General features: G+C 37.3%; 1 protein-coding gene across 1 annotated transcript in view; it reads left to right on the top strand.

Annotated features, from left to right (window-relative positions):
• The window catches only part of Dock4 (dedicator of cytokinesis 4), a 445,877-nt gene that overhangs the window by 381,100 nt on the left and 50,146 nt on the right, over positions 1 to 14,631 (top strand). Inside the window, 2 exon segments of the mRNA XM_047560480.1 lie at positions 9,248 to 9,396; positions 11,271 to 11,356. Coding sequence (XP_047416436.1) covers positions 9,248 to 9,396; positions 11,271 to 11,356 — 235 coding nt within the window.

The raw sequence follows: 14,631 nt of genomic DNA, 5'->3' as shown, positions 1-14,631 counted from the left end.
TAAAGGGACGTTCAGATGGGCAGAGGCCTGTGAGCTGTCCAAGGCTGTGTTCCTATCTAGATGCTCAAAGCCCTTTGTGTAAGCTCTTTAATTCACTCAGAACTAAACCCAAGGTAAAATCAACATACTTCCCAATCGTGATGGAGAAGCAACTCCCTGAAGTGTCTGTGGAGTGCTCAATCCCAAGAATGGGGGACTTAACAGATGTCCCAGGATGCTATGTCTATACCAGACAAAGGGGAGGGAGGCATATTGCTAGTACAGATCATGAGACTCTTGGTCCCACAGGACACTCAGGATGTGGAGCAGGGGTAAGGACATCCTGTGTGAGAGTCCTGAGACAGCATCACTGACTGTCATTAGGAAGTTTATACAAAGCCCTCTAGATATTCTCAAGATAAGAGATAGTTCAGACCAGTGGCCTCTGTCAAGGGCACCTTTTCTAGAACTGGCTTTAGGCATGTCAGTTTTCCAGAGAGAACACTGGGGCTCACCATCTCCTAGCTGCCTTTCATTCCATGCACTGACTTTATTCCCAAGCAGGCTCTCTCCATTCAGAGGGAAAGTGGCTTTTGTTGGCTTCAAGACAATTTTCTATTTCCTAAAAGCTCCTGTAGAAAAGTCTTTCAGGGTCACAAATTTGCCCTGCTAGATGATCTGTCCTTCATGAACCAGTCCCTAGGTCCAGGAATGAAGCTGGTGTTTTGGACAAGGCCCAGGTTATATGCTTCCTGAGACCAGGATGACAGAGTAAGTACTCCCTACCCCCATTCCCAGCACATAGAATGGCAGATGAATTGTTTGCCCAAAGGGCAGGATGCTGGTCAGATGGCATGTGTGACTACCTCTTCCCTCCCACCCCGGTTCTTGGCTTACTTGCTTTCTTGCCCTTGCCCTCCGACAACTTTATGAGGAAAAATAGGCAATCCTTGTCAGCTCACCTTTTCTATTTCCTTTTACTCTTTAATTCTTAGTCAGGTTTCCCTTCACATTACTCTTCTGCCAAACCTAAAGACCTGTATTGAATCCATGAGATAGTGATCATGAATTCAAACTAGGAGCCAGCCTGCTTGGGTTCAAATGCTGGCCACCCTAATTACTAGCTGAGGAACTTTGGGCAAGCTGTTTAACTTCCCTTCTCTGTAAGTGAGAGGTGGTAGTTCCTACTGCCTGGAGTTGTCATGGAGAATAAATGAAATTGTACAGCTAAAGCAGCCAGCACCCTGCCTGCCACAGGGTAAGCGCTTTCCAGTGTCAGCGGCTCTTAGGAGTGAGTCACCACCTCTGATACACTTGTCCCTCCCAGCTTTTGGAGTCCACATCACCACTATCCCATTTTTGGCTCCCTGCCCCACCGCTTCTCTCTCCTTGGCAACTCCTCTTGTCCTGGCCCTTGTGTGCTCAGCCTCCTCAGAGCAACTTTCTTTGGTTTCCCCAGGTAGAATGAGTTGTATGATTTTCCCCCTGCTCTTTTCTTCCTTTGTCTCTTCCTTTTCTTATTACTTTTTAAAAAAAATATTGACTTATAAGTATACAACCTAATGGGTTTCACTGTGATATTTCCATACATGCACATACCATGCCTTGATCATGTCTGCTCTCCCTTCTACCTGCTTCCTCCAGTCCCTTTCCCAATGCCTTATTCTACTTTCAGATCATCTTTTTTTTCTTTTTTCAAGTTTCCACATTTGAGGGAAGATATGCAATATTTATCTTTGTGTGTGTGGCTTCTTTCACTTAACATGATATTCTCCAGTTCCATCCATTTTTCTGAAAATGTCATGATTTCATTCTTCTTTATGGCTGAATAATATATATAGATATACATATAGATACATACAATACCTATAGGTATATGTATTACATGTGTGTATGTATATATAAATATATACACACCATCTTTTCTTTATCCATTCATCTATTGACAGGCACCTAAGCTGGTTGCATCTTAACTATTATGAATAATGCCACAATAAACATGGATATATAGATATCACTTCTGCATGTTGACTTTCTTTCCTTCAGATATATACCCAGGAGTGATACAGCTATACATATGGTAGTTCCATTTTTAGCTATTTTTAGTTTTGTTTTGTTTTTTGTTTGTTGTCTTCTGAGGAACGTCCATATTGTTTTCTATAGTGGTTGTACTAATTTACACCCCCACCAACAATATGTAAAGGTTCTTTTTTTTTCCACATCCTCACCAACATGTTTTTGGTTTTTGTTTTTGATAATAGCTGATCTGACTTGAGTGAGATGAAATCTCAATGTAATTTTGATCTGCATTTCCCTGTTGGTTAAAGGTATTGAACATTTTTCCATATATTTATTGGCCACTTGTATATCTTTTTTTGAGAAGTGTCTGTTCAGATCATTTGCCTATTTTTGATTGGATTACTTGCTCTTTGATTTTTTTTTTTAGTTCTTCATATATTCTGAATATTAATTCTCTGTCACATGAATAGATAACAGATTTTCTCCCTTTCTGTAGATTGTCTCTTCACTCTGTTATTTCCTTTACTATACAGACACTTTTTGATTTGATGTAATCACATTTCTCAATTACTGACTTTTGTTTCCTGAGCTCTTTGAGACCTATTTGGGAAATGGTTGCCTATGCCAAAAAAGTGTTTCCCTTGTGTTTTCTTTTAGTTAACGAAATTTCAGATTTTACATTAATGTCTTCGATCCATTTTAAGTTTATTTTTATACAGGGCAAGAGATAGGGGTCTAGTTTTCATCTTTGATATATGGAGATCTAGTTTTCCCAGCCCTGTTGTTAAAGAGGCTGTTTTTATTCTCCAGTGTATGTTTTTGGCCCCTGTGTCAAGAATCAGTAAACTCTCGATGTGTCAGTTTGTTTCTGAATCCTGTATTATGTACTATTGGTCCTCATATCTTTTTATGCCAAATACTATGCTGTTTTTGTTACTATGGCTCTGTAGTATGTTTTGAAATCAGGAATCATAATGCCTTCAGGCATCATTCATTTTACTCAGGATCAACTTGCCTATTTAGGGTCTTTTGTTGTATTTACATTTTTATTTGATTGTAGGAATTTTAAAATTTTTCCAATTTCTTCAAAAAACGAACCCACTATTCATTCCAAAGCATGTTATTTGACCTCTACATGTTTTTATAATTTCAGTAGTGTCTCTTGCTGGTTTCTAGTTTCATTCCATTGTGATCTGATAATATCATTTTTTTTTTAGTTTTGATAGGATTTGCTCTATGGCCTGATAATGGTCAATTTGGGCAAAAATACCATGTGCTAATGAAAAAAAAGTTTATTCTGCAACTGTTGGATGAAATACTCTGTAGATCAAGTTCATTTAATCTAAGTGTAATTCAATTCTGCTGTTTCCTAATTGATTTTTTTTTTTTGATGTGGGGGAAGTTCTAGATGAGGTAGCTATTGGTGATAGTGAGGTATTGAAGTCAACTATTAAAATCATATTGAGACTATCTCTCCCTTTATGTTCAGTAGTGTCCAGTATGTCTGGTAGCTCTGACATTTGGTCCCTATGTGTTTATAATTATTTTATCTTCTTGATTAATTGTTCCCTTGATCAATATATGTGGTGACCTTCTTTGCCTCTTCTGATTTTGAAAGTCAGTTTTGTCAAGTATAAGTTTAGTTACTCCTGCTTGCTTTCAGATGTCATTTGCTTGAAATATAATTTTCCAACCTTTTACTTTTAGTCACGGTGAGTGTCTTGTAGGCAGCATATTATTGGCTCTTCTTTTTTAATACATTCAACCAGTCTGCATCTTTTCATGGGTGAATTAAGACCACTTACATTCAGGGTTATTTTTTTAATTTATTTTTTAGTTGAAGATGGACACAATATCTTTATTTACTTATTTATTTTTATGTGGTGCTGAGGATTGAACCCAGTGCCTCACACATGTGAGGCAAGTGCTCTACCACTGAGCTGCACCCTAGCCCACATTCAGGGTTATTATTGAAAGGTAGGTAGTTGTTCCTTTCTTTTTATTGATTTTTTTCTTGTTGTTTGAATATTTCATGTCTATTTCTTCCTCTTATTCATGGTGTAGTTTACTATAATGATAATGTTTGATTCTTTTCTACTTATTTTGTCTACTCTTCTAATGAGATTTATTCTTTCAAGTGCTCTCATGATTGTATTTTTTTCTTTCTCTTCTGAATGTAGGATTCCCTTAAGTATCTTCTGTAGTATAGGTCTGATGGTCATGAACTCCCTAAGTTTGTGCTTTTCCTCAAAAGTCTTTATTTCTTCCTCAATTCTGAAGGGTAACCTTGCTGGTAGTAATTTGGGTTGGCATTTGTTTATTCTAAGACTTGAAATACATAATTTCATGCCCTCCTATCCTTTAGCCTTTCTCCTGAGAAATCTGCTTATTCTAATGGGTTTGCCTTTAAATGTGACTTGGTGCTTCCCTCTTGTAACTTCTAATATTCTTTCATTTTTTAAAAATTTTTTATTAATTTTTTATTTGTTCTAATTAGTTATACCTGACAGTAGAATACATTTATGCATTTTGAAAAATTATACATAAATGGAATATGATTTCTCATTTTTCTGAATGTGCATGTTATGTTGTAGGATCACATCGGTTATGCAGTCATATATGTACATGAGGTAACAATGTCTGTTTCACTCTACTATCCTTCCTATCCCCATACACCTTCCCCTCCCTTCACTCCCCTCTACCTAATCTAAAGTAACTCTATCTTCCCTAGCACCACTGCTAGGAAATTGTGAATTAGCATCCTCATATCAGAGAAAACATTTGGCCTTTGGCTTTTGGGAACTGGCTTATTTCCCTTAGCATGATATTCTCCAACTCCATTCATTGACCAGCAAATGCCATAATTTCATTCTTCTTTAAAGCTGGGTAATATTCCATCACATATATACCACATTTTCTCTAATATTCTTTCTTTTTTTTTTTGCAGTGCTAGGGATCAAACCCAGGGCCTTGTGCATGCAAGGCAGGCACTCTACCACCTGAGCTATCTCCCCAGCCCTAATATCCTTTCTTTATCCTGTACTTTTGGCAATTTAGCTATAATCTGTCATGGAGAGGTTCTTTTTAGGTCATGTCTGTTTGGGGTTCTAAATGCCTCCTGTACCTAGATATCCATGAATTTCCCAAGACTTAGGAAATTTTCTGCTATTATTTCACTGAATAATTTATTTGTGCCTTCAGTTTATAGCTCTTCTCCTTCCTATATGTCATTTATTTGATTTTTTGATGGTATCCTAGAGATCTTACATGTTTATTTCTTGTTTCCTTTTTTAAATTGTTGTCTGAATATAATATTTTAGCAGAATGGTCTTCAAGTTTTATATTCCTTCTTCTGTCTGTTCTTCTAGTCTGTTGCTCAGGCTTTCAACCGAGGTTTTTATCTAGCTTATGAACTTTTCATTTCCAAGATTTCTCTTTGGTTCTTTTTCAAAATCTCTATCTCTTTACTAAATTGTTTACTTATATACGGCATTGTTTTCCTTAATTCATTCAACTATTTATTTATATTCTCTTGGATTTCATTGAGTATTTAAGAAAATCTTTCTTTTGAATTCTTTATAATTTCATCCACTTTGATATTTTTGGAACAAGTTATTATGAAGTTATGAACTTTAGAAGTATTATTTGCATTGTTTTTTCGTATTTCATATGCTTTATGTTGAGAGCTGAACATCTGTTGAGATGTATATTTCTTCTACTTTTATGTGAAGCTCTCTTAATAAGCTGTCTTTTCCTGACAGTGTGTCTTGGGGTATCAGTTTGCTGTTCAGTACTGAGTTTTATCTCAGTTGGACTTCGTAGTATCATCTCCTCATGATTAATGGGTTTTGACATAATACATACTGTGTCAGAGGCTGAAGGACCCTCTTTCTCTGTAGGTCTCACAAGAGTAGTTCAGGTAAGTGTGACATAGACCGTAGAGTAAGCAGGGTACACCCTTTGTGTTTACTCCTACAATAGAATTGGAAGTCCCTATTAGGTGATAGGGGTTTCCTCAGATACTACTGATATTGGTTCTGTTGCTTGAAAAGATTTCTGTTACTAGGTATTCTCATCATGGTGAAGGACCTGACACCTTCATCCTGGTGTTTTATGGTGAGATGCAGGGACCAGGGTCACATCACCCCTTTGTGGCACTCACCTCCAATCTTGTTATCAATGTGCAATCTAATAGAATGTGGAAGCAACCAATGCTGAGCACCTGTGTGGATGTCATAGGTGCAAGTCTTATTTATTTATTTCTGTTGTTGCTGTGGGGTGAGTGAGATTGTCAGATCCCCCTTGCCATGCCCACTTGTAATCGATCACTGACTAGGGAATTTTTGCCCCAGGGTTTGAGCAGGACTAGGTCATGGCTGGAGCTCAGTGCAGTTCCTGTGAGCTGGTCTTGGGAGTATAATTCAGCAATAGAGCACCTATGCAACATGCCTCTGCTGACTGTAAGGAACTAGTGTTGAAAGCAGAGCTCCCAGGTGTAGATTCTCACCAGAGATTTTTGGGCTGTACATTTCAAGAGCACAGAAAATGCCAGTGCTACTTCAGGTTGATGAGCTACAGTAGACTGTATAACTCACCCGACAGAGAGTCCCTCCAGAGATTTTGAACTGTGCACCTCAAGGGTGGGACTAACACTGGCACTGCAGCTGACCAACAAGCTAGCCTAGAGTGGACTCCCCAAAGATTCTCTCTGGAGCTTTTTGTGGTATGTGCTCTGAGAGAGGGTCTAATGCCAGCTCTACTGCAGATCCCTGATGGCCCAGAGGGCAGAGAGAGGCAAGGGAGTCATAAAGGAGCTCTGTTAGGAAGGGAGGTGGTGGGGCAAGCAGCTTCCTACCCATGATTCTGGCTCTTCCATTTTTGACCCCCACATGAAATGACACATGATTCACTCCCCTGGACTGTGATAATTGAATTCCCAAACTACCAATTTTAAGGGAAGTACCTCCATTCCCCTTTGCATTAGAGACTGGTTTCCTACCACATAGAATTCTCACCTGGTTTGTATCCATCTCTTCCCTGGGCCAAACTGACACTTTTGGTGGCTGCTGCTGAGTCAGTGTAGTGCTATTGTCTCAGGATCCAGGATATAGGAAAATGCAGGGGCCTTTGACCCCCAGAGCAGTAAACTTAGAAAATAGGACCCTTTTTAAGAAAACAGTATGAAAATATACGCTGGGAAGTGCAGACAACTTCTCCAGGGCCTGCTCCCAGTGCAGATTCCACAGCTCTTAGCTGCTTAGACTACATGTCAGTAGGGTGCTGGATCCTGCGCCAATGGAGCTCTCCCTCCTTTGCCTCTATCCCTGCCAAGGGGTACTCCCCCTTCCCTGCCATGCTGCCATCTGATCAGTGCTGGAATGCTCTGTTTCTCCCACTCTTCCACCATCCAAAATGTTTAAATTCCTCCAAGTCTCTTTCTCTCCACGGTTGCGTTCCAGCACTCCCCCCATAATCAGCTAGCTCAACAACATTGTTTTGATTCTGTCTTAAGAAACAGGCAACTGTTAGATGCCTCTAATCCACAATCTTGGAACCTGAGTTCTAGTTCCTTTCTTTTTTTTTTTTTCCAACCCCCTGTTGTTGAAACCCAGGGACTCTTGTGCTAGGCAAGTGCTCTACCACTGAACTACACCCCCAGCCCTTGATGCTTCTTGATACTAGATTTAGGTCTCTAGTGATAGCCCAGAATTTCATTGTGTTTCACATACTTGCATGTAATAGTGTGCTCAATTATACTAGACATTCCTATTTCTTGAGCCACTGAATGAAATAGATTAATGATGGAATGGATTAATGAAATGGAATTATACAACCCACACCTAATGTTAAGGAAAGTACATTTTTAAGATCTTGACATTCCCAAGTTTTCCAAGCTCTTTCCAAACTCTTTGCAAATTATTAAACCAATAATTCGTTGGTAACAAAACAATACACAGGAAAGAGGGACCCACTACAATTTTTTTGCCTTTTTTGTTTATAATAATATAAGTAACTATAAATTCAAATCTTTGCTTTGACTGCTATAATGCCTTGTCCAGGTTAGTTAAGATGTAGCAAGAGAGAGAGGATTTCGTGACCTCTTTGGGTCACAGATTGTAGAGAACTTTCTCTAAATTCTCATCTCTCACATCAGTAGCATGTGCAGTGTTAACATGGATAACATGGTTCCTCATATCTTCTAAAATATCCACCTATAAGTAGTGGTGTTTCTTCCATATCATTGCATCTCAATGATGTCATTAAAGGAAAGTTTCATCATGATAGAGTGCTTATACTCTGAAGATATAAGAAAGAAAGAATGCCATGGGGAAAAATTAATCAGAAAATGTTTCCTGATTTTCCTCTAAAGAGGAATTTACCCTTTGTCTTTAAGCCACCATTTTAGGCTCAATCTCTGAAGTTGTGCTAGGGGTTCTAACAGGATACTTAGTATCAAATGCTTTTAGCCATACTGCTCAAGGTTAGTTCTTAGAAAGAGTGTATTTGTCATGGTATGCAGTATTCTTTTTCTTTTTTTTTTTTTTTTACTATTTATTTTTTTAAATGTTTTACAGACTGCATTTTGATTCATTGTACACAAATGGGGTACAACTTTTCATTTCTATGGTTGTACACAATGTAGAGTCATACCACTTGTGAAATCATACATGTACATAGGGTAATGATGTCTGTCTCATTCCACCATTTTTTATACCTCCCCTCATTTCCTTCTACATAATCTAAAGTTCCTCCATTCTTCTCTCACTTCCCACACCCTATTCTTATTGTAAAACTGGGAACTTCTCTGTGAACTTTAATATAGAAGATTAGAGACGTGGACTTCACACCCACTTGCTTCATGAAATTTTCCTCAGAATTATCAATACCATTCATTTTAGAACTCGCTAACACACAGTTTTAATTATTGTTATATTTTATTCTTTTCAGAAAATAGTTATATTTTGGGGGTCTACCATTTAGATTTTTATTTAAACTGTGTATTATGTAAAAAAAAAAAAAAAAGGAAATTTTGTGATACTCAGAATACATAATCTATTCCTCATGATTTATATACTTTTAATTGTGTCTTATAGTTGATTTTCTTCTCATTTTTTACTTGGGGAGATAAGTATAATCTATAATTGAAAATTCTTATAGCAATAGTTTCAAACCACATTTTATAATATTAATTTTCTGATACCTTATTAAGGCTAAATATGCTGAAATTCATTTATTTTATTCCATTTAGGAGAACACAAACTGCATTTCATCCCTGCTCTGATTGGCCCCTTCCTAGAAGTGACCTTGATACCCCAGCCAGATCTCCGGAATGTCATGATTCCTATTTTTCATGATATGATGGACTGGGAGCAGAGGCGGAGTGGCAACTTTAAGCAGGTAGGCAGAAGTGTTTCTTAGAACATTTGAAAGAATTTCACTCTCCTCTAGCATCTCTGATTCCAGATTCAACCCTGAGCTGGGAAATGAATCCTGGGCCAGCGCACCTAGGTTTGTCTGGTCTGTCTTCTCCCACACCACATAGCCCAGACACTTCTCTTTGGTCTTTTGTTCCCCTGAGCCTCCAGGGAAGCCCTTCAAGTTAAAAATTATTTGATTTCCCTTATCTATATTTAAGAACTTACAGAGATTTTATTTGCTCCCTGTTGGATACAGAATAGAGGAATCAGAGGGTTAATAATTCTTAAAATCATTGAGCTCTCAGTATCTGCACATTGTATTTGGTAAATGGCTTAGCTTTGAGCATTGGATTCACAGTATGTTTTATCACTCTTAGCTTGAAGCATTGAGAATTAATTCAAGGGAAAAAGTAGGGGAAATTCTTGCAAAGGAAATTCCTAGGGGATGAACCTATCATTTTTCATTGACATAGGTTCTAATAGTGTTGCTCCAGGTTGGGAAAGACAGCCGTTCTGATTTGAACACCAGATTTTATAAGGGATTAACTGCTTTTGCTATGCCAAGTCCTGTAAACTGGAGACAGTGGGTCTACTGTCGGTTCACACAGTCAGTGCGCACAGGATGTGACCCTTGTTCATGCTTCTCTAAATGAAATCTTTCTCATGTCTTAGATATGGCTGTCCACTGTATGAACTTTCTGATTGCAAAAGGCAATTACAAAAAGTGATCCAATTATCAAAAGCATGGGTATTTCATTCATATTGTTATATACATTTATTTTCAAAAAAGTTAGTAGGGAAATGAAAGGCTATTAAAAAATTGTGTGTGCTGGGTATGATAATGCACACCTGTAATCTCAGCTACTTGGGAACACTGAGGAAAGAGGATCACAAGTTTAAGGCCATCCTTGGCAATTTAGCAGAAAAAAAAAAGAAAGAAAAGAAAAAGGCTGGGAATGTAGCTCAGTGGTAGAGTGTCCCTGGATTCAAGTTCAATCCACCAGTATCACACACAGAAAAAAAAAAAAAAAAAAAACAATGCTTGGTGGTGGTTGGGGGGGGACCCACTTTTCTTCCCCCTTGTATTTATTTCTTGATTGAAAATTGGTTTAAGGAAATATTTGGGCTCAGTTCATTTACAAAGTCAAATAGCTCTCACAATCCCTAATTGTTTTAATTCTCTCTGGCCATAGAGAGGTTTTTCATTTTCTGTTTGTTTCCCTGCCTCAGATAGATGAAGGGATATTTTTCTCTTCCCAATATTCAAGTTCCAAAGAATTTACATCCTTGAAAATATAAATGTTTTGACTACAGTCCTTTCTCTCCCCTGCTGCTTATTGCTGACTTAGAATATTTCCATGGGTCTACCATCTGTACATGGATAGGACAAGTTCTCAACTTCAGCAAAGATTTAGTGCAACCTCAACTGTTTTAGGAAAGAAAATAGATATAAAACACATCAAAGATTTAAATTCATGTATGTGGGCATGTTAGTTTGCTGATGTCCTTATATATAGTGATGTAAAGAGAAAAGAAATAGGACTTGCCAGTTTTTATAGTCCCTAAAAAAGAATTCAAACATTTAAATTGGGCTGCAAGCACTTGTGTTTGAATCACAGATAGATACATATCTTTGGCAGTAGGCAAAGCCATCCAGCCCAGAGTTTGAAGTTAACTTGATCCAAATTAGAACCATAGAATTCCAAAGGACTGTCTGCTATTAACCATGGCTGATAATGTCACTTTCACAAAATACAGTCTGGCTTTTTCCCTGGGATAAATAAGTATGCTTTAATTTGCCTAGAAATGCTTGTGAACAGGAGGAAAGGCGAGTAATATTTGGGTATGTTTCAGGTGGAAGCCAAGCTAATTGACAAACTGGATAGCCTGATGTCAGAAGGCAAAGGTGATGAAACGTACCGCGAGCTCTTCAACAGTATGTGAGTAACGTTTTATCTCAAGTCAGTTCTGTTCAGGGGATTTGGTGTCAGTACTGAGGTGCTCCACACTGCCATAGCTGCAAGCTGCAAAGACAGCTTGGGTCTCATAGGAGTGCTTTGTCTTTGTGGAGTGTGAAATAAAGGATAATTGTCTGACTCTGGCAATGGATCTTATTAGGTTGATGATTAGACATGTCTCCTTATTTTAATCTCTGATTAGGACAGGTCACATATGTAACATAACAAACCTCTCACTCTTTTCATGCGTAATAATTTTAAAAAGAAGAAAAAACATTGCTTCAAGATAATGATTTTAAGTAGGGCTATGAGTGGGAGAGGGACAGAGGAGTGTTATTGTAATGCATATGTGCAGCGATCTCCAAAGCAAGATATCCTTGGCTGATTTGCTGTTGGGAAAATTAACCTATTTTGCATTTGTTCTTTAGCACCTGGTTTAATCCATTTATACTGATTGTTCACTCATGATTATTTATTGCTTCCTTGATGTTTCTTATCACAATATTATGGAAGCAAATCATTTTTCATAAATTATGTGATTGGGATTTGTAGGGAGGATAGAGAAAATAATGGAGTGCTATAAAGAGTCTTTGTGGTTGTCCCTACGAGTATAATCTGGTCACAGTCACAGGAATGAATTGCTTGTCCCGAGTGTTCATCTACTATTTTGAAATGGCTAGAGAAGACACGTGAGAATGGTTCAGTGCTTTGGGTTTTCCCTTCTGGCACCTGTTTTCTCTATGGCTTTTTATGGCTCTTAGTCATTTTCAAACCTGGTACACTTACAAAATATTTCTTTTTTGAAGAAAGAATTAGCTCACTGATCTTGGAATATTTTTTCAGTCCTTTCAGAGAAGTGTAAAAATAGTTTGGCAATACATTTTTGATTATAAAATATACTTTTAATTCTTTTTATGTCAACTATCACCTAAAATTCAAGATTAGTATTTTGGTATTGATGACCAAATATAAGATTCTGTAATTCACCTTAGGATTATTACTTTACAACAGTGGAAATACTATTATATAGTTTTGAAAAATATTATAAGTGACTGATAGGTTGGATAGATTTCAGCTTGCCTGATTCAAAATCATTCTTGAAGCTTTCAGGAAAATTATATTGAAGGGAAAAGCCAAGAAAGGGTATAGAGATTTCATGTTGTGGTGGTGGGTGATAAAATGCATCCTTTGTACTGAGCCCTTGACATCATTTTCTTCTGATACTCTAATTAAACCAGAACTTTTAATAATTATTCACCAAACCCTTGTTCATTCTTGTGTACAAAGCCTCTGTCTTTCATGACAGCTGGAATTTAGTAAAAATTCTGATTAAAACCTCATCCAATATAATAAATTGCTTTTGAAAACTGCTCTCATTTCAGTTACTAGTCTTTGGTTTGAACAAAGAACTAAAATGAAAAAGGATTCAGTAAAATAAGTTCACAAGATTAATAAATACATGCATAGTTCTATATTGCCTCTTATCTACTATAATAAAGGCCTGATAGCATGCAATTTGGATTGCTTGTGTATAAATATGACTTTGAAATAGAAGATGTACTTTGACATTAGAAGCAAACCAATAATTAAAATATTAAGCCTCTATAATTAGGACTACTTTAAGGATCCTGATTCATTCAATGGAGATTTTTATTCCTTTGTTGATTTGTAGGATATTACTAGAAAGGCTGCTATAAATATTTTTCTTTCATACTTTTATGATCAGCATATTGAGAATAAATCAAATCTGAAGTGATAATTAAATATTACTACCTGGACTCAGACAGGAAAGTGAAAATCTTAACTATATTTCAAGCAATAATAAAATGCAGTTTTGGTGGTAGAAATCACAATGAATTAATGTACTCACAGTGAGTCACTACATACATTATGAATTAGGAACACAGGCCATCATGGTACAGATTCTCAGTTGTTCGCTATAATTTATATCTAAAACATCTTAAAATTTGTTTGGAAGCTGAAAAGGCTGAAAGTAGCTCATTATTTCCTAAAGCATAACACTTGCCAAAATAGTCCCCTTAGAGTGGAACTTTAAATTTGTATAGTACCTTCCTAAGAACTTCTCTCATCTTTCCCTGCCTCTCAACATTATCTTCATGTACTCATACTACAACTTTTTGAAGTCAGCCAGATTTATTATTTTTGTTACTACTGAAATTGTGGATCATACGCTGCAATCTTAAATATCCAAAACAGAATATTTAGAACCAAATTCTGTTTTTCATTGAGCTTTATTTGCTGAGTACCCTGTGCCAGGTACTTGTGTGGGGCTGGAATGTAGCAGTGACTGTGCTATAGGAGCACACAGTAGGCCTGACTTTATTTGAGGAAAATGAAAGGGCTTCCCCAAACAAGTAACATCCACCTCTGTTCTTTCTTCAGCTCTAATTCAATAAGACTTCAAATTATTACAAAGATCTTTATTTAATGATCACATATTTGATTACTGTTTGGAGACAGAGGATTAACTGTGTAACACCATACCTTAGGTACTTAATTCTTCTCTTTGGATTATTTAAGAAGAGTATGCACAGACACCAGTGTATAGTTCAGAGTGATGGTCTCAGCATGATCCTGTTATGATATAGAGGGAGGCAGGTTGAGAATCAGATTCCACCTCCTCTTTACCCCCAGAACCTGGTGAGCAGTGTTGTATGGCAACGCCAGTGTTTTATTCCAATCCCCAATGTTATGAAATGCCATTGCTTATAAGCAACCTGATTATTGACCAAATGAAATACCCAGTCTGGCATGACTTATCTAGAAAGATTATTCCCTTGCTGCTGATAATCTCTCCTCAGTTTGTATCAGGTGTACTGGAAACTGGCAAGCTTCCCAACAAAAGGAACAAGCCTGGGTGAAAACAGAGATGAATTGAGTTCCAGACCCAGTCCTAACATTTTGGTCTTGAGTCAGTCAAGAAAACAGGCTGTGTACAGCTTTGCCTCTTCTTACAAGAGGATTATGTGGATCTGACTCCTTACTGTATCAGGAGGCTGTGCAAATTAATGAGACTCATGAAAGAAGTCTCCATGTATTTTTAGAATTATTACTTTACCCGAGTTCTTTGGATTTTAGCCTCTAAAGTATATGAGGTGTGGGCTGTCACTTGAAGAAATTTCTACATCATCCTGCATTGCTTTGGCAGGCAGTTTTTCATTTCAGGAGTTGATCCAATACCAGTTTGCCATTTAAGTTTGAAACAGAGGTGTTCAGAGGTTTTTAAAAGAAAATGC

This window comes from Sciurus carolinensis, chromosome 8, assembly GCF_902686445.1.
Source record: "Sciurus carolinensis chromosome 8, mSciCar1.2, whole genome shotgun sequence".
Classification (NCBI taxonomy): domain Eukaryota; kingdom Metazoa; phylum Chordata; class Mammalia; order Rodentia; family Sciuridae; genus Sciurus; species Sciurus carolinensis.
The sequence above is the reverse complement of the archived record's forward strand: the minus strand, read 5'-3'. Positions and strand labels throughout refer to the sequence as shown.